The sequence below is a fragment of the Myotis daubentonii genome, chromosome 20 (assembly GCF_963259705.1).
Source record: "Myotis daubentonii chromosome 20, mMyoDau2.1, whole genome shotgun sequence".
Classification (NCBI taxonomy): Eukaryota; Metazoa; Chordata; class Mammalia; order Chiroptera; family Vespertilionidae; genus Myotis; species Myotis daubentonii.
The window spans coordinates 7719089-7744536 of record NC_081859.1 but is presented as its reverse complement, the minus strand read 5'-3'; the positions used below and the strand labels follow the sequence as shown (position 1 = coordinate 7744536).

At 42.3% G+C, this 25448-nt stretch overlaps 1 protein-coding gene and 1 non-coding gene across 2 annotated transcripts in view; both read right to left on the bottom strand.

The window, feature by feature from the left end:
- Positions 1-25155, bottom strand: part of RAB3GAP2 (RAB3 GTPase activating non-catalytic protein subunit 2) — a 58126-nt gene extending 32971 nt beyond the window's left edge. The window contains exons 1-9 of the mRNA XM_059677784.1: positions 24925-25155; positions 12289-12359; positions 7904-8027; positions 6752-6833; positions 4875-4922; positions 4722-4797; positions 4335-4436; positions 3003-3102; positions 2335-2433 (exon numbers count right to left, since the gene is read on the bottom strand). Of these exons, the coding sequence (XP_059533767.1) occupies positions 2335-2433; positions 3003-3102; positions 4335-4436; positions 4722-4797; positions 4875-4922; positions 6752-6833; positions 7904-8027; positions 12289-12359; positions 24925-25039 (817 nt within the window). The 5' untranslated portion in view covers positions 25040-25155. The remainder of the gene's footprint in view (positions 1-2334; positions 2434-3002; positions 3103-4334; positions 4437-4721; positions 4798-4874; positions 4923-6751; positions 6834-7903; positions 8028-12288; positions 12360-24924) is intronic.
- On the bottom strand, positions 423-555 carry LOC132222712 (small nucleolar RNA SNORA36 family). The gene has a single exon (XR_009450283.1). It is a non-coding gene; the product is annotated as a small nucleolar RNA SNORA36 family (small nucleolar RNA).
- Positions 25156-25448: the final 293 nt, after the last annotated feature.

Below are 25448 nucleotides of genomic sequence, written 5' to 3'. Positions count from 1 at the left end.
TCATAATGTACTTGTAAGGTTAAAAGTGCACCTGTAAGTCCTCTAAGCTATGGACCATTACATCTTATCTTCGCTGCTCCCTCTGCTGAGAATGTTCTCCCGGCACCTCTGCCCAGAGCTGGCTCCTCCTCACCCTCATGTCTCAGTCTGAATGCCACTTCCCTGGACAGGCCTTTCCTCACAGGCCCCCTGGAGTACCCTCTTCCTTTATCACAACTCTGATGATTTACTCCTGATGCGTCTAACACTCTGCTGTTACCATACTGTTTGTCTCCTTGTCACCAGAATGTATACTTCATCCGTCTACCTTGCATTTCTAGCGCCAATATTAGCTGCTGGGACACAACAGGCACTTGTTCATTTATTTGCTGAATGAACTAATCAAACCTTTGCATAAAGTCCACTGCACTTTTTTTTCTTCATTTTGTAGGCTGGGAGATAAGTGAATAGAGTCAGATTTTTCTACCCATTCATTTATCCTAGCCTGTTTCAATGTTCCAAAGTTTAATTAACAGCACAGGGATGCTACCCTGAACTGAACTCAACACTTTGGAGTTTTGTTGCAATTTTATTTTAGCAAAAGAGTCATGACAAACTGAATGTCTACCAGTAAGGTGTTAACACAGAGGGTTGCACACAATCCTATGCAACAGTAAACAGACCATCTGTCCAACATCTACTGTTTGGCCTCTAGATTCACACTCCTGCCCTCTCTCCCCGCTCACTCCCGGGGCCAGTGTGCCGATCCTGAGGACTTGCAGTTGGGGTCAGACAGCTGGGTCAAAGAGAGTAAGGAGAATGAGGTCAGGATACCTACTTCCCATGACTACTGAACAAAAGCCCATCCCTTCGCAAGGGCAAAGGACGTCTCAACTCTGTCCACCTCTCTCCAGCTCCCCTGCCTGCACCCGAGATAGAGCCTGCTCTCAGGTGCTGAGCCTACTCCTCACCCCCAAGTCCTGGCGCTGCTCTGGGCCCTCATCTCTTAGGCCTGGGAGTGGGTAACAGCTGTGCTGTTAACCAGCCCTCAGACCCTATCCCGAATGGGTGGGTCTCACACTTTATAAATAGTTTCTCTGCAAATAACCCCCTTTCAATGACGCTATTTTTAAGATGTCACCTGTCTTCTATTAGGACTCTGATAAAAATGTATATTTGGCAAAATTGATGTGAAAGCCTCTTTATAATATGTTGATAAGAAAAGGGCTATAATAGTTGGTATGAATAATCCTAGTTTTGAAAGCCTGTCTACATAACCATACATAATGGCACACATACAATTCTGAACGAATGTTTACAAAAATGCCAATGATAAGTATCTTTAGATGGTAGAATGTAAGGGGATATTGTTTCCCTTTTCTCTTTACCTATTTATGTACTATTTACATTTTTAACAAGCAAATATTACATTGACAAATAGAAAAAAAATATTAAAATAGCATGTTCTTCATCTCCACCCCGTTCCTACTCCCTTAACTCGGGAGCCCATTACTTCTTCCCAAGATTACTGCACTTCCCTACTGTACTCATTTCCTAGTCTTGACCCGTACATCGCGACCTCTGAACTTCCACCAGTGGTTTTCCTAACAGGCTGAGATAGTGTCGTGCTCCTGCTCACAGTTCCTCAGTGGCTCCCAGTGTGGCTGTGGGAAAGCTCTCAGTGCCTCCTGGAGAGCACACCGGGCCCTTCAAAACCTGACTCCTGTTTCTAAACTTGGCCTCGCTCCTGCCAGTTCTCCTGGGATCCACTGTTTTTCCAGAAGACGATGCGCTCCCACCCTCATGCCTGCGTGGCAAGAATGCCTTCTCTGTGTCTGTTCTCTTGGCCAAGTCCTTCTTCTTCCCGTCCCGGATTAAAGTCCACCCTTCTTCCGCACTCCCTCAGTGCCTGGCCTCCCCCTGCTCCCAATGCAGCAGTCCACCGTCCACTCCAACGACCGTTCGGTTGTGGTCCTGGACCTATTCCACGGGCTTCTTCCCATGACACTCACACTTCCTGGCAGCAGCGACCATGTCTTCTCGGCTCTATTCCTGAGGCCTAGAACGGTGAGCCTTCAAATACTGGTTTCAAGGAGAAATCTGCTTTTCTCTGTATTCTGCTGGCTTAAAGGTTACATTTTAAAAACACTAATCTATAGGGAAATTATATGATTAAACTTGTCTGCAGAAAAATCAAATCAAATAGTGAAAGTCTGAACTAACTTCCACGTGTCTCACTAAAAGCAATGCATTTTCTTTTCACATAAGAATAAATCTACAGTTCAAATCAATGAGATCCTGCAATCAAAAGGAATAGGAAGTAAATTTCAAAAGAACTGAGCTAGTAATGCTTACCAATACTAGCGTGATCAACGATAGTGTCAACATCTTGCAGACCCCATTTCTTATAAGCTAACGGTGGTGGCTGGATGTTCTCATTGCCTGAAGCTGCAGCTGTCAAAGACAAAATTAGACAAACCAACTTCACTATAATGAGTACAGTGAAGTTTTATATTTTTTAAAAATCACAAAAAATGTAATAACATTTTATGTTTTTATTGATTTCAGAGAGGGGAAGGTAGAAGGAGAGAGGGGTAGAGCATCAATGATGAGAGAATCATTGATCAGATGTCTCCTGCATGCCCTCTACTGGGGATCAAGCCTGCAACCTGGACATGTGACCTGACTGGGAATCGAACTGTGACCTGGTTCATAGGTCGACTCTCTACCATTGAGCCACGCCAGCCGGGCTATAGTGACTACTTTAAGTGTCCCCAAGACAATCAGTTTATAATGGGCTAAATTTCAAAATTTCAAAAACTATGAAATAGCTATAAAAATTCAACTGAATTCGGGCTTAGTAGAAAAGTGTGTCTATTAGAGATGCACATTTTGCCGAATCCGTGAACAACCCCATTGTTCCTGTGCTGGTCACACTCGCCTCTGGCAACTCATAGGTTAAATAGGTTAAATGAAATTAGACAAACATCACCACAAGTTAGCTATTTCTTGCCAAAAATTACCTTTTGCTACCTGATTTCGACAAGCACGAAGAGACTGAAAAAGGCTAAATCCATCAATAGTCACAATGGCAGCAGGATATAAGATACTCAGCTCTTCATTCTACCAAAGAAGGAAGAAAATAATAAATCATAGTGATGATTAATAAATGTATCCATTTTCCTACTAGAGTTGAGTGTCATGACTAATGTAAAGTAAAAAATACTATGACAACAACTGTCACCCACCAACACAAAACAACAACAAAAAACAACACAAGCAGAGGAAAAGTAAAAATAAGTGGAAAATTAATTTCAGAAAGTTTTTGGCCAAGGAATTGCGAGTCTTCTCAATTATAAACTTTTGTTCATGGTGAATAATGCTTTTAGGGTACGAGGTGAGATTAACAAAAAAGGTAAACGTTTTATAAAAATAAAATACAGTCATTTTATATACACTATATAAAATAGAAAGAAAAAAGGAAACTCACCTGAAATCTCTGACAGGTCTCAGTACATATCCTCACATATAATCATACATTTTGTGTGAGAATATACCACATATATTATCCCATACATGTTTTAATTATTCAATAATATGTCAATGATTTTCCATTTTGCTGAGCAAACAAGTAGTTTTTCATTATGGCTACACAGCAATTAACTAGGCAGTGCTTTACATTACTAATTAACTCTCTCATAGGAATTAATGGGTATTAATTTAGTCTTTCCTATAAGATTAATTTCTTCTATTGCTCCAGTTCTTATAGCTCTAGTCCATCTATAATGCTAGTTAAGTCCCCACAGGCACACAATATATACACCTGTTAACTTTAAACCTTTGGAAGCAGGGTGGTACAAAGAAGGATCGAATATATGGGGTGTCCCCCAAAATTGTATACCTAGTTTGAATAATTATTAATTCCAATGGGTTAAATCTGAAAGAAACATCAATTGAGCTATCAGGAAAAAGTGTGGATACATTTTTTGGGGGACACTTGCACATATATTTTGATACCTAAACCCAAATTAAAACTATATAAAGTTATATAATATCCATTTTTGTTTTAAGTCACTATTAAATTCTAAAAATAAGAAACCTTTCTTGGCTTCTGACTAAAATATTTCATTTGACTGCAGAACAAACATTAAATAATTAATGCAAAACTTCATTAAATAAGTAAAAGCATGACTGGTATTCTCCTTGCTCAGCTGTAAATTGGTTGTATCTCAAGAATGTGACCGTACAGCTTAACTGTGCCATCAGACAAAGATAGCTTTACCTCTCCACCTGATATAGAGAAAGACACGACTTCAGGTAAAGCCACTGGTACTTGAATACGAACTCTCACATACCTGCTCAGTCACGCCCGGATGTCGTGGGATCTCGTAGGTCCTGCATTTAAGCTGCAGCACAGGGTCCTCATTCAGAAGCTGTGCGAGCAACAGCACACCGTTCTAGGAGGAGGCACAGAGAAGGGCCCGGCTTGATTTCTCAGCAACATACCTGAGCTGGGGCGGCCAGGCAGGGAGTACTGCATCCCCAACAAGTTCTCCACGGACACCAGGTCCTCTCTTCTCAGAATACAGCTTCTCTTCTGTATCGCTCTTACCAGAACTTTCTACCACCGCCCCTCCCCTGTCCAGCCTCCACCCCCATAAAGCATCAACTATACGTTCCCAACCGGCAGGAAGGGTCACAAACGACTACAGTGGTGCCTAAGTAGGTGCCCCAGGGCTCACCTCCGTGTAGAAGCGCACGGAACCCGACGTGAAGCCCAGCACGATGCAGGTCCAGTCAGGGCGGCCCGTGGAACTCCTGCCACAAACAAAAGCCATGACCGGACGGCCCAGCAATCACAGCAAAGCAAACAAACCCCTCTTATCCATCCTTACCGCTTCTGGCTTGCCAGCGGGATGCACAGGGCACTGGTGACATGCTCCCTAAGAACAAAAATAAAAGTGTGAGCTTATCTCATGAGTGGATGGACTGCTTTTACTTCTCTCGAATGGACCAGTCTGACTCAGCGCCTCGGTAAAATCACAGTAAAACTGCACCTTAAGCCCTGGTTGGTTTGGTTCAGTGGATAGAGCACTGGCCTGCGGATTGAAGGGTCCCAGGTTCAATTCTGGCCAAGGGCACATGCCCAGGTTGTGGGCTCCATTCCCCCAGTGTGGAGCGTGCAGGAGGCAGCCGATCAATGATTCTCTGTCATCACTGATGTTTCTATCTCTCTCTCCCCTCTCCCTTCCTCTCTGAAATCAATAAAAATATATTTAAAACAAACAAACTCCACTGTAAGTAGGACCATAAAATCCATTCTCACGAAAGGCAATGCCACATTCACTTGAGGGTAATTTAAAAGCAGTATTTTTCATTCTGTATTGTCATGAAAAGCATGAAAGAAAGCAAAACCTGTCGACACACTGTGATTATGTCACAGACCTGAGACAGTATCAAAGCTCACTAGGCTGTCGCTACAGCCCACTCCCCTCTCCTCCGCATCAGTGAGAACTTGGGCGAGGGCGGGAGGAGCTGTTGGTCACGGGAGTGCAGGTCTGCAGAGCACAGACTCCAGGGACCTACGGTGCTTCAACCAGTGGCTGCTGCGTGCAGATTTTGCACACACTGGCCCCGATAACCTATCTCTAAGCACAGGTTAGGGTGGATGTTCCTTAGCAGTTCTTTTTTCCTGACATGTCAGCTTGAAAAATTTGTCAGGAGCTCAGAGAACAAGCCCGAAAATAAAATAACTCCTTGACTGATTATTATTTAACCAGTCAAACCCCAGGACCGTTAGGAGAAACTAGAAATACTCTTGCCCACACGCCAGGGAATCACTGAACGAAGTCAATGTTTTTGCTTGTTGTCTGTAAAGGAATTCAGCCATTATGTTTGCTCTGCACTCGTGGCAGAAATGAAGTGTCTTTGAAATGCTTTAGACTAAATGACTTACTAGTAAGGAGAAATATTTTCATTTTTTGATAAGAGTATCTACAATGTGCAGGCATGTACTACGGGCTCCCACTTGGCTTTCTTTTATCTGAATTCAAAGTCTAAAAAATCGTATTCATTTTTATCAGGGAGCTTTGGGTCATAAAAATGCGATTCGAAACAGTTTTGGCTCTAGGTTCAGGCTAGCGGCTCCATCCTGTAACCATGTCAGAGATTTGATTGTATGACTCTTACGGGGTTAGCAGGAAACCTTGAATTCACCAACTTGCTTTTTTGAAGTATTTGTGAGTTCTAAGCATTAATGTAGCCCTGGGGTGGTGAACACAGAAAACAAAGTAGAGATGATGTGTTATAGAATTGCACACCTGAAACCTGTAATAACTTTATTAGCCAATGTCACCCCGATAAATTCAATAAAAATAAAAATAGAAATGAAAAGAAAAAAAAATTACTGTAGCACTGTCCCCTTTAAGTACAAGTCCAATGCCAGCGAAGCAGAGGAGACAATTACTGCCCTTGACTTTCTGGCTGAATAAAATTAGCAATGGAAGGTGGCGGAAAACAAAAAACGTAGAAAAGATGTTATAAAATTCTCTCTGACCTCTTCTTTAAATCCTCCCCAAACAGTTGTGTGTGTTTTTAAGAAATCACATGATGAGTAAAATTAAAACTTGCTAACTGAGTCATGCTCTACCACCTCAAAGTTGGAATGAATGTACACTTTCCAAAAGATGAAACTTAAATAGATTCGCTTGCAATTCAAACAATTTCATATACGCATTTAACACACAGAGGCAAAAAATTAACCGGTACCTACCCTTCTTCGACATTTAAAGAGCCACTCCAACCAACAGCAAATTGCATTTCTTCCTTTCCTTTATCACTATATTTCCATTTTGCTGAAAAAATTAAGTTATCATATAAAATAACTGTAATATACTAAAACAGTAATTTATAAATTTCACTCTTTCCCTTTAGAACAGAGTTCTCAACCTGTGGGTGGCAACCCCTTTGGCGGTCGAATGACCCTTTCACAGGGGTCGCCTAAGACCATCTTGCATATCAGATATTTACATTACGATTCATAATAGTAGCAAAATTACAGTTATGAAGTAGCAACGAAAATAATTTAATGGTTGGGGTCACAACATGAGGAATTGTATTTAAAGGGCCAGAAGGTTGAGAACCACTGCTTTAGAAGGATGAGTACAAAATTTAATAGTTCTGTATTAATAGATTTGGGTCATAAATATAAAAGAATGTTCAAAAATTTTAATAAGATATTTATAAAACTCTACCCTTCGTCTCCCTTCCTCCAATTAAATCCATATAATAAAGTTATTAATTCATATATACCCCCAACCTATTTTATGTATAAAACTACTTTTATCTTTACATGACAAGAAAACTTCCTGTTAGATTTATGCTACTGGAGGGTAAATCTGCTTTATAAGATCATCCCACAGCCACTCAATATAGGATCTCATCTTGATCAGTGAGGTCTTCCTATGCTCTGTATACCCAAACCATAATTTTAACCTTCAGCAAACATCATGAGCTGAACACTTATGTCCCAAATAGGAAACTGCAGTACTGTGAGTTTTCAATTATAGTTGACAATCTCCTCAGTCTCATTATTACTAAAAAGGGTCAGCGGCCCGCTGAGCTCTGGCTGCCCTTGCAAGGACTGGGCAATGCCCAGCCATGTCTCCGATGTGCCACAGAGAGATGGCTAAAGTGTGTGCAGCCAAGAAAGAAAAACTGAGAGCGGGGAAAAATCAGAAAAGGAAAAACGACAAAGAAATACAAAAAAGGAAATACAAAGTTTTATACAATATATAACATAAACTTTCGAATGCCACCATATAATGGACACAATAGAAATAACATCTTTTCTTTCTCTCTAATACATTTTCTGTTCTAGTCTATGCATTAAAATGAAGGCCACTGGAAAATAACAGATACTCACGCACTAGAAATACAGCTTTCTGCTCCCGGGCTATCACCATAAGATCATTGGTTGGCGATAAGGATAAAACGCAATCTTGAAGCCAGGAAGTTTTTTGTGTTTTGCAAGTGTTTCCTTCTTCTTCCTGTGGGTAACATGGCAAAGACTGTATATGCAACAATATCGAGAGTTATTTAAACTTAGCTTGTCCACCTTGAAGGGCGAGGGGAAAGAAAAAAGGGACAAGAAATCTTCCCAATTATTTCATAAAGTCTCAATAATATTTATCAAAACATGTTAAAGATGACCAGCATAATGTCCACTACATACAAACCTCAGCTTTGAATATTAATGCCAAAAATTTTTAACGTAAACAAATATAAACTAGCAAGACATTAAAGGAATATCACATAAGGGTCACTCTGAAAATGACTGAGTATTAGAAAATGCAGTAATAATCCTATGCCAGAGACAGCCAGGCTGTCTGCAGCCAGATAGCAAAACAGAACTATCTGACGAGTACGGCTGTAGGATCTGTGAACTATTTGCTACATCTGACACTCTTTTTTACTTGACCTGAAAGTTTTTTTCATTTTTTCAACTGAAAAATAATTTATGTATAAGTGAATTCCCAGAGTTAAAAAAAAAAATCAACAGATCTTAAAAGGTCTGCTTTGGAAAGTCTCTCTCATACTCCTGTACTCCAGCTGCCCTGCTGACTCTAGAGCAGTGGTTCTCAACCTTCCTAATGCCGAGACCCTTTAATACAGTTCCTCATGTTGTGGTGACCCCCAATTTCACTGTTACAAATTGAACATAATTAAAGCAAAGTGATGAATCACAAAACAATAGGTAATTATATATGTGTTTTCCGATGGTCTTAGACGACCCCTGTGAAAGGGTCGCTCGACCCCAAAAGGGGTCGCGACCCACAGGTTGAGAACTGCTGCTCTAGAGACAAGCCAGGCAACCAGTTCTGGTTGTATTTCCAGAGAGGCTTTCTGCACATGCAAATAAATACATTTACTACCCTTTCCCCCTTTTCCTAACACAAATGGCAGCACACTACATACAGGTGTTCACAAAAGTGGGTTACAGAAGAAGACAAATAATACAATAACTAATAAATAAAAGCATAATATGCTAATTAGACCAGATGTCCTTCCAGACTAAGCTGGGGCTGCGAGGGAAGCCCGGGTCCCGGGTGCCTGCCGGCGGCCGGAGGAAGGAAGGCCTACTCTTGCACGAATTTCATGCATCAGGCCTCTAGTAACTAATAAATAATACAAGAGTATGGGTCTGTCCCACGTCAGATGTTTAAGATGTTTCGAGTCCAAGTACAAGTAACATCACCAACGGCCTGGAACAGCAGAGATGAGGAAATCCCCTCGCCAGTGCGGGTCACAGTGAACTAGTGTTGAACTAATTTGCTGCCGGGAGCCGGTCCATCCTTGCTGTTTCAAGGGACCTGGCATATATGGCATACGGTTCTTAATATGTTTGCTCACCTTCTTGGCGCTGTGTTTTAACCAAGGTCACCTCTCTGAGAAAGGTTGAATCCCCAGGTAGGGATTTTCCCCTGAAGTTAGGGAGGGAATAAAACCCCTCAACTAAGTGCCAGGCGGGTAATTAATCCCTTTAACTACGAACAATCATGCTTAAACTACATAATCTTTTCTCCCTGGAATGGAGATAAGAAACGCCCTAACCTTTGTAATAGAGATTGATAGGATTGAATCAACTGGTATAAATACAGTTGTAACAAGACAGAAACACTCAGAACTCAGAACACAGAACTAAGGACACAGGGCTTGGAAGACAGGACCAAGAGAGACAGAGCCTAGGCACAGAACCTACACAGAACGTTCTCTAGAGACAGAAGAACTTCGCTGGCGAGAGCATGCCGGAGGATCCTGGACCGGGACTGGCCTCGGAGCCTGGAGGCAGAGCCTGGCGAGAGAGCATGGCAGGGGATCCTGGACTGAACCTGACTGCGGAGATTGGCAAGAGAACCTGACTAGAACCTGGCGACCAAACCTGGCTGGAGAAGTCCCTGTGTCATTCCTTCTTCGCCGACTCCGTCCACGCCTTTGGGGACCCCTGGACCTGCTGGGGTTGGACCCCGGCAATTTGCTTATATAATGAACAACAAAGCTTGATTTCCAACTTGTCAAAAAAGCCCAGGCTGGAGAGTGGGCCGGAAAGCCCTAGGGAGAATGTTCGGTGAGTACCAGCGCACACTGGGCACCGACAAGATGCCAGCTCATCGGTTTGTTTTGTACCATAAAGGCATCTGCCTACCAATCAGGTTTTCTGGAAACTTCCCCCATAGTAACGGGGCCCATAGTCACCAGTACTGCTCTCTGGAAGGTGCTGATTCTAAAACAACACCAACATTTCACAAGCTAGTTAATTTCCCAAGAGAAGCATGAAATTAAAACAAAACAAAAACAGCACCACCCAGGACTACCTCGCTTTCCACAAAGACTGGCCCTACCAATTACTAAAGTGAACATTAAATGCACCCACTGGCTAGAAGCATAACTCCTGCTGGGGCTTGGGGAGAGAATGTATAATTTTATTTAAATGTGGCCTAAACTTCAAGGACCTGTTTTCTTTGAATTGAGAGCAGCAAAACTTTTTCTTAGTGTGCACAAGTATGGATTATGAAACCTAGATTATAAAAAGGAATTCATTCTAAATAACTAGGGCTGTCACATATTTTTAAATTTTTCTTTCTTTTGATTTTAAGCCCGCAAATTTGTCAAGTGATTATTTTTTTCAGAATGAAGCAGGTGGTAAAAACTGCAGTGATGTAACCAGCCTTTCAAGTAGAGCTGGCCACTCCTGGGGCTGGTAAATTACCCCTCTGTAAACAGAGTGGCACCCGGTTTTGGTACCTCAGCTGCTGCAGTGACCAGATTGCTGGAATAGTTTTTCAAAGTTGTCAACTTTAGTATAATGAGTCCATGATTTGCAATTTATATTGTCACTGTCACTGTGCTTTCACAGACATTTACATATTGCAGTGGAGAACCCAGGATAATTAAGGGGCTGTCAGCAAATTCACTGTAATTCTCACCAGTTTCCCATCTAAATCATAGAAATAAAATAGTCACCTACACTTTCTAAACCAAGAGATGTAAGTGCTTTGGCAATATTGAAACACAAAAAGTAAATAATGCTAAGTAAGTAGGTCTGTCTCCTCCCACCCACCCAATCTGCTATTAACATATGTAATGTCCAATGTATCTCAACGTTTTTATTTATTTATTTATTTTAGGTAGCAGGACTTTTCATTCCCAAACAAAATTCTATGCAACAGACTAATATATGAGACAGATAAAAGCAGAGCGTGGGAGCAATACAGCAGCTCTGTGGAGCCCCAGCGCTCTAACAAGTATGACAAGTACTGGTCTAGGCCAGGGGCCGGTAAACTGTGGCTCGGCAAACTGCGGCTCGCGAGCCACATGTGGCTCTTTGGCCCCTTGAGTGTGGCTCTTCCACAAAATACCAGCTCTTCCACAAAATGCCGACTTCTGCGCATGGGCCACGAAGTTTCAATCGCACTGTACGTGTGCGCCCGCACATGGGATTTTGTGGAAGAGCCACTCTCAAGGGGCCAAAGAGCCGCATGTGGCTTGCGAGCCGCGGTTTGCCGACTACAGGTCTAGGCCATCTTCCACACTAGACACTATAATTCTCAGATGCAAGGTCTAAGGTCTTTTCAAAAATTAAAATGGGACCAGGCAAGAGGCTCTTTCTAAATGTCATTACTAACCTGATTATAGGTGACCCAGTGAAAAAAATTTACAGACACAATTAGTCACATAAACCTACAATTTCAATTTCAATTTTTAAAACAACTTTTCTTCCTAACTTTAAAGGAAGTTAATGATAATTCAGTAACTCTTACAGTTTTACTTCCACTGTCAATTCAACTGGGATTGATTCTATTATTATTTACTTTTAAATTGTATGCATACTATGATCCCATTTTAACAGAATTCTGTTTGCTCATTCATTCAGTCACTCAACCAGCATAAAGCTATAGCAAAATGCCTACCTTTGTAAGCCCTTAAAGTCAATAATGAGACTTGCAGGGAAGGTAGGTGTTGAGTTTGCTGTCTGTTTCCATTCTGGTTAGGTGGCTACAGCATATACTTTTGCGTTTCATATATCGGCCAAAATTTGCTCTTATTCTGTCCCCGGAGCTGGCTATGCCTTTGGAATGGTTCATAATCACAGAGAGCAGTGGAAATAACACGTATCTATTTAGTACTATTAAGCACAAAAATGCTCTTGACAAAGACTTTAACATGTCAACCTAACACTGCAAGGTGTCACCATCATTACAAAAGGAAATGCCCCTATCAAAGCGCGTGCACACATTGATAAAGACTCACCAGTTCTTGAAGAGCGGGCTCTGCTTCCTCCCATGCTCCCCACCCATCATCTTCCCAGTTCGCTGATTTACCTGTTTTAAAACAGATGAAAAGTACTTACAGGAAATATAGAGCTTAAAGCATTTTAAAACGTTTTCTCTAAACATAATAAAGCCAACCCCTGATAGACAGTACACATTATGTAGATGTATAGTATATAAATATAATGCTGACGTTAATGAAGAAAATAACAGTAAACTATATTATATCAGGATATTGCTTATGTAATAATAACCAGGAAACATATGACCTAAATTTCCAAATCTATGTCATAATATAACTGTGCAGGTTGTTTGGATCTTAAGATACTGGACGTCCACATTTAAACCAAACTGCAACGGTGACTTTAAAAAAAATCTCAAAATGACAGCATTTGTTACTTAAGACATTAGACAAGTTAAATATACACAGTGACAAAAATGCCTAAAGTTTTACATAGATGTCTTAAAAAGTGAGTTATTTGTTGATAAGACAAGGTATCAATGAAAACTAAGTATTGAAATGACAGATCTACTATTCTCTACCTTTTTCTGATATTCTGTGATTTCTTACACGAGAACATTTTCATGTATTAAAATAAGATGTTCAGCAAACACTGTAACAAGGAATTAAAAATCCTATATAGGTTTGGAGAGTATGATTTCTTACATTGTTCATGTTACATGTTTTTATATAATATTTTTGAATTTATCTTTTATGATATCCCATCAGAAAGAAGGAATAAAACTATCATTTTTTAAATCATTTACTCTGAGTCAAACAATAGATGAATGATAAGTTGAGGCCCCCAAATCAGATTGCCTAGGTTCTTAGCCTGGATCCAGCATTTACCAGCTCTGTGACCTAGAGCAAGTTACCCACCTCTACAAGCTTTAGTTCTCTCACACTAAAAGCTTGGAAAACAACAGTACCTACATCTCGTAGGGCTGTTATACAATGTAAACCAGGTGCATGCTGAAGTTCTCAATGCCCAACATGTAAGCTGGCAGTGCTCAAGATTTAGCCATTACAACACTATAAAATATGAACAAAATACTGTATTTAAACCAACCAGCTTTAAGAATCTAAAGGGAAGAATCAATTAAAAAGATGGGCTGAACCTGATACCTAGTATGCCTACCGGTAGGAAGGAAATAGATCTTTCCCATCTATGAGGTTTTACAAGTTGCTAAAATCGATTAGGTCTAGATGGCAAAGAATGTTACAGTCTAGTATTTGGACTCATTGTTCAATTAGCGTCATGGTAATGATACTCTCTTAAATCTCTGGGATTTAAATACCAAGTAACTGCTTCTGAATACACATTGCTAGGTATATATTAAGTCCTCAAGGAGCACTATCTTCTGATTAACACTGTACAATTTACAAAAGGTTTCCAAATACATGTCCCTTAAACAGTGCAACAAATGTTCTGCTAAATAACCACGGGCAGCAGGAGCAGAGCAAAACACAAACACACTCCTTAAAGAATTTGTAGTGTAGTTAGTGTAGGGGACAAACACATAATTATAATACATGCTGAGTGTTGTAACTGACTACTATGGGAACCAGATGAGGCAGTGAGAGAGACGAAAAAACATAGTGAGGAGACATCTTAAACTAAGTCCTTCAAAAGTGGCCAGGAACCCTGCGGATATACTTGAAAAAAAGGTCAGCACGAGCAAAGGCAAAGAGGCAAGCAGACGCATTGCGCATACAGGGGTTATTGGATAACAACTGACACGTATGCTGAGTTTCTATGTGCCTAAGTGCTTTCTAGACATTAGTTCACTTAAAGCTCCACAAGGATCCTGTACCATCCCCCCTTTACAATGAGAAAAACAGATCGCTTAGTTTACACAGCTTAACCACCATCACAGGGGATTACGTGGTGGAGTGGGGTTTGAGTCCAGGTGGCCTGAGTTCCAAAGCCCATGCCTGCAAGTATTCTGTTACCCAGTATACTCATTCTCCTATGGCTTATGAAGAAGGATACCATTAAGAAACAGTGGGGCTTACAGTTAAGGTCGAAAGTAAGAATGGTTATTATTTTAATATAGAAACATTTCCTGGAGATTGAGACTTGCAGTTTTTTTGTGTGTGTACACCTTGGAAAATTACAGTTTGTTCTGTGGCAACCTAATTCGGTTAGGTAATCTCTTTATTCTGCTAATTTTTCCATTGCACCAAAAACAACTGCCTCATTGTGGGTCTGGTGGCAACTAGGCCATCCATTTGCACAGTTTTAGAAAACTCACTGGCTCTGCTATGAAAAAGCAAAGTAACTAGCAAAGTGCATCACTCTAAAATCCAAGGTTCAATTTTTAAATTGCTGTAAGAATAATGTATTCATCAAATTACCACAATCTTTGAAAACCATGCAGAATGTATAGCACTTCATAAAGGTCAACTAGCCATCCATCCATCCATCCATCCATCCATGAAACACAGCATCTCTTCTGTCTTGAGCACTGAGCTAAATGCTGGAGATACAAAAGCAAATAAGCCTTCAAACAGATGAGTCTGTGCACATTACCTCTGTTGAATGCTGTACAAAACCAAACCATGCAAACTGTGTTCTTTCTCCTCCATCCTGGCATTAAAAGTACCTGACTCACTTCACAGATGACTCATCTGATCAAACAGAAGACAGAAGCAATCTGGACTTCCTGCCCCTGCAGAGACCCAATACCTCTTTATGCCACAATTCAACACATCCAGGAAGAGGAAAAACTTGGAGGAAAAATGCTTTCTTTTATACAAGCTATGTGTGTTTATGACAGCTTAGCCATTTCTCCATGCCCCTGACGGGGGAGTTTCTATTAAGAAGTGGGGAAGAATTTAATCAGGCATCTCCCACTATCGCAGGAATACATTTTCCAAGGAGGCCACAGTACAAACGGAGGTTAAAGGAAGGTGAAACAAGCTATTACTCGGGTAGCTTAAAGATGTTTTTGAAGGCTCGTCTAGAATCCCAAGTCTCTTTATAATACTATAAGAAAATGCACTCCAAATTCTAGTCGTCTTAACAATGGGAAACATTTTAAAACAACCGCCTGCAAACTGTGCACTGCCTTTGTGGCTATTTCTATGCAGTGCCAGTGATAGAATTTCTGCAGCCTCCTGACTTCTGTTAAAATCATTTGACACTGTTTTCCAGGCTGCTTTAGTCCAAATCAATGGAATTGAGCAGAAAATTAAGAAAATGGCATTCACATTCACTGCTTTCATACAGCCAGAGCTAGTCTCTTCTGCTGATTCCCCTCCTTCTCCAGGTAGCCCTAAAATCTCGGCAAGGACGAGATGAAAGTAATGAATTCGGGATGACTGACGTTTCGGGGTTGGACCCACCCACGAATCTGAGGCAGATCACTAGCTTCAAAGATAAACTTGAATACCAATAAAATCTGATCCTAAACATCCTTTTCCTACCATCACCCTTCTTTCTTTTTCCCTCACTGGTGGGCAGGTGTTAGCAGCACTATCCAAGGAAAATATCATGCGAGCCACACAAGTAATTTAAAATTTACTAGCAGCTATATTTGAAAACTAGGTGAAATTAATGGTAATAATATTTTATGTAACGTAATAGTCAAAGTATTACCATTTCAATATGCAATCTATGTTCACTGACACATGATATCATTTTACTGTGTTTTCCATGCTCAGGCTTCATAGTCTGTGTATGTTACACTTAGAACACACCTCAGTTTAGGCTAGTCACATTTCAAGGGCTTGCCCGCACAGTGATGGTGGCTACAGTGTGAGACAGCCCGGTTCTTACCCTTATCAAGTTAACTATTAGGTCTCCGGCTGCCTGGCTTGGATAACCACTTTTACCCCTAAGGCAGCGGTTCTCAACCTGTGGGTCGCGATCCCTTTGGCGGTCGAACGAAAGACCATCCTGCATATCAGATACATTACGATTCATAACAGTAGCAACATTACAGTTATGAAGTAGCAACGAAATGATTCTATGGTTGGGTCACAACATGAGGAACTGTATTTAAAGGGCCAGAAGGTTGAGAACCACTGACCTAAGGAGTTATATGACTTTGGGCAATTTAACTAATCTCTTACTGCCCTGGCTTCCTCTTCAGCAAAGTGGAGTTAGTCATTGTATCTACTCATATATACAGTTAATATGTGCAAAGCACTCGGGACAGTGCTTGGCACGAGACACCCTTAAGTGCTGATAAAATTATCATTCTCCAAATACAACATCCCCAATTCCTCCTTCTCACTCTCTGCCTCTGCCTCACACACACTGTCTCTACCTCTCCAGATTCAGCTTTTACTCAAGGGCTCAGCGGAATCCTTTAGGGAGTTTACTTGCATCCACCAATGATCTTTCTCTCTTGTGAAACCTCAGCATTTGGCTGTATTTTTATTTCAGAACTTAATTACAAACTGCTTGGGTCATCTGTTGAATTGTTAACTTGTCTGGTTTTTCATAAATATAGATACCTCTGTCTATACAACTAACGATTAAGCCTTGGAGGGCAGGGAGTGGGTGTACTGTATGTGTGTGCCAACACTTACACACATATACACACCTATTCTTTTCACATTCTTAGCCATCTTTCCTTAAAATTCACCGACAAGGATGTATTGAAGATTCATTTAAAGTATTAAGAAGACTGTCCACTTAAAATATTTTGTTAGTCCACCTCCCTTGCTGAATACCCTTCTCCCTGATGCTACACCACATCTTGAATCATACTTGCTCTCTCTCTGAATAAAATTCATATAGAGAATTAGCAAAAAGCAACTACCTCCTCACTGACTAGTAACTTGACTTTTCAGTCCTTAACTTTTTTATACCCAGCACCAATGAAGACTAGAATAGTTGATAACATAAGCATAAGCCCTTGTTCTTACCCTTATCAAGTTAAATGTTTTGCCTGAATAAATGAAACCAATGACTTCAAAATATAAAATGTAACTAACTCCTTCTGGAGAGAAGTTTTTCCCGAAGAGATCAGATTATATTAGTATTAAAAAAAACCTGTTCAGTCTCTCACTTGATAAATGATATACTCACTGAAACCTTCACACCACTGAGAAAACACGTTTTATCAACCATCAAAAAAATTATAGATGTCTTTTTTAGGGTTATTCCCAATGAATGAGTTATTCTACCAACAAAAGCTTAAATAAGAAATTCAACTTCTGCTTTCTATAGCTCTATTTAATTCCAAAAATACATCATTCTGATTTGCTTCTGAACAGTCTGTCCTCATAAAACTCATAAACTGCCTGTATGTTTTTCATATAGTAAGAACCTGAAGCTAGAAAGGAAATTGAATTCTAGAAGTGGGCAATTAATTTGACAGCATTTGCTTTTTCCAATATGAGTATGTCAAGATCGAGAACTAAATGAGACACTGAAATCATTAAATGTTAGGAAAAGAAAAACTTAATTTAATCCCAATGGCCTAATGAAAGATCTTATTAGCACAGAAGCAAATTCATTTCCGTCCTTCCGAGACAAAAAAAAAAAAAAAAAGAGAGAGATAAGGTACTTGTTTCTATAAAGAGGAAGAACGTCTAGAAGCTATGACTTGTAAATAATTCAGGGGATCCAACACAATTTAGTTGGGCCTTCCAGGCCATGGCAAGGAAAGTATCATGTAGCAATACAAAGTTAAAAAAAGAAAAAAGAAGAAAAAAAAAAAAAAGACTAACTCATGGAGAATCTGCTTCTGGATTTCCTATGCCTCAGAATTATTAATATTTTTCTATTTCTAGGGAGATGGAAATGGGAAACTAAATCTCGTATTAGCATATTCCTTTCAGCACATAAACACGTGCAGCAATCTAAAATGAGGAGGCCATCCCATTTTCAACAGCAGGGGTTTAGCTCTTTCAAATCCCATGATTAAATCAGACTGAATCTTTAAGGTCCCTTTCAGTTCTAGAATTCTAATGACTCATATTGTCAAATAGGTGACCTCATGCATCACATAAGAACACATGTTCTGATAGCCAATTCACAAAGTGACAAAACTGAAAATATCTCTAGGCAAAAAGAGGTTTATTAAATATGCTCCCTTTGCCCAAAGACGTAAGAAATCTTTTGACCCAACTTAACAAAAACAATAAAACAGACTTGAAGAAATTTAATATGCCTTATTCTCTGTTGTATTATTTGGTTTTCAAAGTAAGGGCAATAATTTGTTAGAAAGAACTTATATACCTCTTATAATTGTTTCCGACAACTTCATACTTATGTTACTGATTTATTATATCCGAAGCAGCAAAGACAGGCATAGCTAATCAGGTGAGGGAGGGTGTGCCATTATGAAATGTAGCTGAAGGTGTGTGAATACTGCCAGCTAAGGCTAATTTCTGAATATTTTAAAGAAGCCAATTCGACATCTTCCTTATTAAATCCATCCTAATATTCAACTACTGTCCCTAGGAGAAAGCTTTCCTTAAATCCTTCCAATACCAGCTTAATCTTGCTATTACTTGCTGCTTAAAAAACAAAAACACAGAATATATACAATGATCTTAATACCACAAGAAAACCATTTTTCATTTATTAGAAGGGCAAAAGTCAGAGAAACTGATAACCTAGTATGATGACAAATATGTATGTAAATAGGCACTTCTGTTTGCCAAGGTTAGGAATGCAATTTTGAGTTACTTTTTGTACATGGGGTAAGATCATCCCTTTGTACATGGATATGCAGTTTTCCCAACATGTGTGCTGCCGAGACTGTCCTTTCCCCACTGAGTGGTCTGGCGCCTTGTCAAAGATCATTTGACCACATAAGCAAGGCTTTATTGCTGGGCTTTCTATTTAAGGCACCGTTCTACTCGTCTGACTTTAATGCCAGCACCATACAGGTCTGATTACTGTCGCTTTGTAATATGTTCTGAAATCAGGAAGTATGAATCCCCAACGTTTTTCTTCTTTTTCAGGGTCCATGTCTCGTTTTTTATGCATGCTATGACGCCAAAGAAAAAAGACTAGGAATGACTGAGCCCTATAAAAAATGTCTTCACACTTTTTGCTTATATACACTCCCAAAGACTTTTCCCTAGTATGTATCCTTTGCACACACACACAAAAAAGTGATTTCTGATATATTATAAACATGGGCATTAAAATTTTAATATAAATTTATATCATCCTTTTAAACTTATTCAGTGGATTCTAAATACTATAGGGAAATGATAATCACCAACATCCATTAAAAAGTATGATGACCTTCTCTAAGAGTAATTTTATAAGTCCTTATTTCTCCTTGAGTTCTGTTTTGCACTCCATTTCCTCCACAGAATACTATTCTAATGTAATGTATTATTTACTTATTTATTTACTGCCCAACTCAGTTATAAATATCAGAAAGCTCCAGTCTAGAAGTCCAGGCTCACTGGAAATCATGTCACTGTAGGTGAAGTAAGGACCCATACCATCACCCGTCTCTGAAATTTCAAAGTAGGAGACATTTTACTGTCTGCTTAGTAGATATTAAATTTTGATTTAGTAGAAGCAACTATGATGGGTTCTCACTAATGTAAACCACTGGGAAACAGTAGGGTTCGATGTCTCCTTTAAAGCGACAGAGGACAGCCTCACTTTATAACTGAAGATAAAGAGTAACCAAGTCATGCTGCTATTCGCTGACAACTCAAATACCCAGGCACCAGCTAGCGCTATGTCTATGGCAGCTGCTCACATTAAAATAAAAGAATTATTAACCCAACTGATAAGCTTCCCAAATTATCACTGATCTAGGACAAATAGTTCATGAAAAGTAAGTTTTCTTTCTTTCTTTCTTTTGGTTTTCCATATCTTCTAGACATTAGCTGGGATAAGAAGTTAAAACTATGAGCTAGGAAAAGAAATAATCTCATGATTTCTGCTTTCCAATAAAGTAATCATTTATAACACCAATAAAATGAAGAAAAGCAAAGATAAACACCACCAGCAATTTAAGGCAAGTACTATTTTTTTAAAATGTATTTTTTATTGATTTCAGAGAGGAAGGGAGGAGAATAGAGAGAAACATCAACGAGGAAAGAGAATCATTGATGGGCTGCCTCCTGCACGATCCTGGGGATCGAGCCCGCAACTCGGGCATGTGCTCTTGACTGGAGTCGAACCCGGGACCCTTCAGTCCACAGGCCGATGCTCTATCCACTGAGCCAAACCAGCCAGAGCAAGGCAGGTACTATTTACCCCACTCAACTAACTTCATTTTTACTCTATAGATTTCATCCTCACAAAAATGTAGGTTCAGGTTTTTTTTTTATAAAGAGCTCTTTACAAAACCTCATGTTTTGCAAAAGATGGCTTGGAGGGATTACTGAAATCCATGGCCCTAGCCTTTCCCAGAATTCCAAGTAAACTACCCCCAGCAGAGCAAGCTATTTTCCTGATTTTTATTTGTAAATTAAAGCACCATTTAAACTATAAAATATAGTCTTGGCAAAGGGGCTCACTGGGTAATAGGTTCTTTCTCCATTTACTTTCTACCTGAACTGATGTTAGCCATAATACCAACAAACATAAACCTACAAATTTGATTTAAAAGGGTAATAAATTAAATATCTTCAAACTCATAGGCATATTGCAAATTAGCCTAGAAGTGTGGGGTACGATTATATCCCCAACTACCTGGATTGAGTTCATATCCTAAGGCTACCCTTTGCTGTGTGACCTGGGACAACTACTCCATTTGTATGTGCCTAACTTTTAGCACCCGTCACTGTGCCATGCAATATGGCAGCCAAGAGCCACACGGGGCTACGTCAATGAAATAAAGTTAAAAATTCAGTTCCTCAGTGGCACGTGCCACGTTTCAAAGGCTCCACAGGCCGATGTGGCTAGAGACTGTCATACTGGACAGTGCAGACATGGCGATGAAAATAAACGAGATGACATGATTGAGAGCAACAAATGAGACCGAGGGAGCGGGAGTGACTACTTTAGATGACATGGCGGAAAAGGCCTCACTGAGATGTTGACATCTGAGCTGAGACTTGCATGACAAGATGCAGCTGGCATGCAAAGACCTGCATAGAGCATCCAAGGCAGAGAAAAGGGCAAGGGCAGAGGCCTCTGGTGCCAATGCACTTGGCTGGTTTAACAACACGAAGTATGTTTGAAGCGCAAGAAATCAGGGAGAGGAGCTTGAGGCGCAGGAAGTGGAAGGAGGCAGGGCTCAGGGGTCTTGTGGGCCATGCAAGAATGTTGGGTTTTATATGGAAGTGCAATTGGAAGCATAGAGACTTCTAAAGAGGGGACTATGTCTAAGACTCACTCCGACTGCCTTAGGAAACTAGTTAAAGAAACGCAGAGTGCAAGCAGGGAAACCTGTTAGAAGGCAGGTGCCACTGCCCAGGTGAGAGCAGATGGTGGCTTGGACTGGGAGAGTGAGGTACAGAGACTGTGTTCTTTTTGTCTGCATCCCATCTACAGTCCTGTGTCTACTGTCCACACCCTGGCTCCTTGAAATAGTCAACTTCCTTTTTTAACTCCTCACTATCCTGCAAATATACGTTCTGCCCCCACCTTTCCACCGAAACTGTCCTAAACTCCCAGTCACCTCCACCTTCCCCAAACCAACAAGCACTTCTCTCTCCTTACCTTACCTTAGCTCACCTCTGCTGCATTTGCAACAGCTGACCACTCTGACTTCTCAATTTCTCTCCTCCATCAGCTTTGGGGCATCCAGCTCACCTCCTTTCTCTCTCTCTCTTACTCTTGTTCAGCCTTCTTCCAATGAACCCCCACCTGACTCAAACTTCAGTCCTCAGTTCAAGCCAACTAGGCAGCCACCCACTGCAAAAGGTGTTTCCGCCAATGACGGACCACGTAGACGAGGGTGGTCTATATCAGTGATGGCGAACCTTTTGAGCTCGGCGTGTCAGCATTTTGAAAACCCTAACTTAACTCTGGTGCCGCGTCACATACAGACATTTTTTGATATTTGCAACCATAGTAAAACAAAGACTTACATTTTTGATATTTATTTTACATATTTAAATGCCATTTAACAAAGAAAAATCAACCAAAAAAATGAGTGTCATAGGTTGGCCATCACTGGTCTATAAGATTATAACAGAGCTGAAAAATCCTCACTGGCTAGTGACTTTGTGGCCACCTTAACCTCACAGTACAACGCATTACTCAGTGTTTGTGGTGGTGCTGGTGTAAACAAGCCTACTGCGCGGCCGGTCAGGTGAAGTATGACACACACAGCCACAGTAGCAGGCTGTACCACCCAGGTTTGTGTAAGTGCACTCTATGCTGTTCCCACAACAGCGCGACCACCTAACGGGACATGACTGCATACATAATCCCTGAAACTCATCGGACACTGATAACTCTCAAATGAACATCTCTGACCCAGGAATCCTTACTAAGTTTTAGACCTTTGTATCTGGTGTTGGACTGGCCCCTCCTACCTGGGCATACCACAACATTTAAAATGCAAAAGGTCCCAAACTGATCTCCTTCATTCTCTCATTACATTCCCTTGTTCAAAGTCAAAAGCCCAGCGGCACCCTCAACTCCCTCTCACTCATCAGCTATAATGCCCATCACCAGGTCCTGCAGATTCTGCCTCCTTAATGCTCTCCAATCCAGCCCTTCCTCTCAAGTCCTGCTCAGGCTGCTTTGGTTCAAGCTCACATCACTTCTTGTGTGGATTATTAGAATAGTCTCCCAACTAACTTACCAGCTTCCTACCTCTCCTGCCCGTGGCTGCGGAAGCACGCCATAGCGATTCAAAAACTTCGCTGACTACACTAAGTTCAAATCTGACTATCCACGTCGCTTCTCTGGCAGTGGTTCTCAACCTTCCTAATGCCGCGACCCTTCAATACAGTTCCTCATGTTGTGATGACCCCCAATTTCACTGTTACAAATTGAACATCATGAAAGCATAGTGATTCATCACAAAAACAATATGTAATTATAGATGTGTTTTCCGATGGTCTTAGGCGACCCCTGTGAAAGGGTCGCGACCCACAGGTTGAGAACCACTGGTAAAGCCTTTCGGAGGCACCCCACCACTTTTTACGAGGCTTCTCATGATCCAGCTCCCTCCCTGTTACCTTCACAGCCCCCCCACCCCCGCCCCGAACCCCCCACTCAGCCCTCACATTCTCCTCGGTCAGGTTTCCTTAGTTCTCTGATACCCTGTCATTTCAGCATCCTTCCTCAGCACATGTTATTACCTCTCCCTATTCATCCAACGACTACTTCAAAGGTAGGCTTACGTATTACCACTTCAGGGAAGAGTCCCGAGTGCCTCATAAAAATATATCTGCATTTATACATATATTCGTATGTGTACATATATGTACACATCTCACTCGCACGGCATGGTGGCTGCTCATTTATTCGTCCCAGTAAATTATAAGCTCCAAGAGGGCAGAGACCACCAACCTTGTTGGGTGTGTAGCACTAGAATAAATATTCAGACAGTTTTGATTTGCTCTCCTGGAAATTTAAAAAACAGGGTGGAGCTTATGTGGTGGGCCTTGTACCACCACCCCAGCACAGCCCAAAGTGACAGCAGGGGGCTGCAAAACCAAAAGGTGCTTCCGGTTGGAAATGTGAAGAAAACAACACACAAAACACACGCCCTCTCCACAGGAGGCAGCAGGACGCTGAGGAGCCAGGCAGTGACTAATGAACCTGACCTAGGACCTTACACTTCGGGGGCCAAGGCTGCGCGCTGTGATGATGATAGTAATAACTGGCGGAAGGCCTCCCGTCTCAATGAACCTACATGTAAATGTCTCCCTACATGCGGTTTTAGTTCTTGCTGTGGGTTCTCGCTCCCTTCCTGACAGGTTACTACCCTTACTTAGGAGTCACTCACTTGTCAATCAGCCATTTGGTCTCTACATCTGAAATGGGGGTGCGGGGGGGGGGTGGCTAGGAGAAGAGGGCGCGAGGGCGAAGATAAACACTTCTGGAAGGGGGAGCAGCGGTTCTCAATCTGTGGGTCGCGACCCCTTTGGCGGTCGAATGACCCTTTCACAGGGGTCGCCTAAGACCATCCTGCATATCAGATATTTACATGACGATTCATAACAGTAGCAACATGACAGTGATGAAGTAGCAACGAAAATAATTTTATGGTTGGGTCACAGCATGAGGAACTGTATTTAAAGGGCCAGAAGGTTGAGAACCACTGGGGGGATAGGTAGCAGAAGGACACGGACTCAGGGATGGGGAAGCCGGACCTCAGGGGTGGGGTAGCCGGACCGGGGATGGGGAAGCCGGAATCAGGGGTGGGGGAGCCGGACCCAGGGTGGGGGGAGGGCGGGATGGGACTGGAGCGCCGACAGCTGTCAAGGCACCGGGAACACCGGGTGGGAAGGCAGGCGGGGGAGGTGAAGAGGACGCTGGCAGAGAGAGCTAGGGGCCGGGGCTGGGACACACGGGGACCCAGGAGGCGGACGAGGCTTGGGGCAGGCGGCGGGGTGCTCAGGAGGAAGCCGGCGAGAGGCAGGCGACACCCACGCTGCCGGGCGGAGGCGGCTTGGGGACGCGCAGCGCGGGGGGTCCCCGCGGGGGGTAAGAGGGCGGGCGCGCGGGGAGGAGGGCGCCCCCGGGGCCGGGCGCGGCGCGGCGGGGGCACTTACTGGGGTCCCTCCGCAGGGCGCCGAGGGGGGTCTCCCCCCGCAGCTGAGGGAACAGGAAGTCGCGGGCGGCCGGCAGGTCCTGGAAGGAGCAGAACTGGACCACGGAGCAGGCCATGGCTCCCGGCGGCCCCGCCGGGCACTCACCCGACCCGACCACGCCCGCCCCCCGCCACCCCACGGGGGCCGCCGCCGAAGCCCCAGAGCGTCTGCCACGCAGGGGCGGGGCCACCACACCGGAAGCTGTCAGCGCACGCGGCCCTCCCGCCCCCCGAGCCCTGCGCAGGCGCAGAACGGCCCGGACGCGGCGTCACGTGACCAGCGGCGGCCCTGGGGCCCCGCGCCGACGTGGAGGCCTGGGACCAACTCCGGGGCGGGTTCTGCGCCGACTCCCGGGAACGAACCCCCTTTATTCATTCTGGCTTTTCGCCGGAGGTGATCTCTGGCGGTTGTCCGCGTCGAGCCCTGTCATTGAAGCGATCTTAGGGGTGCCTTGCTATTGGCCAGATCCTGACCGTGCAGAGAAC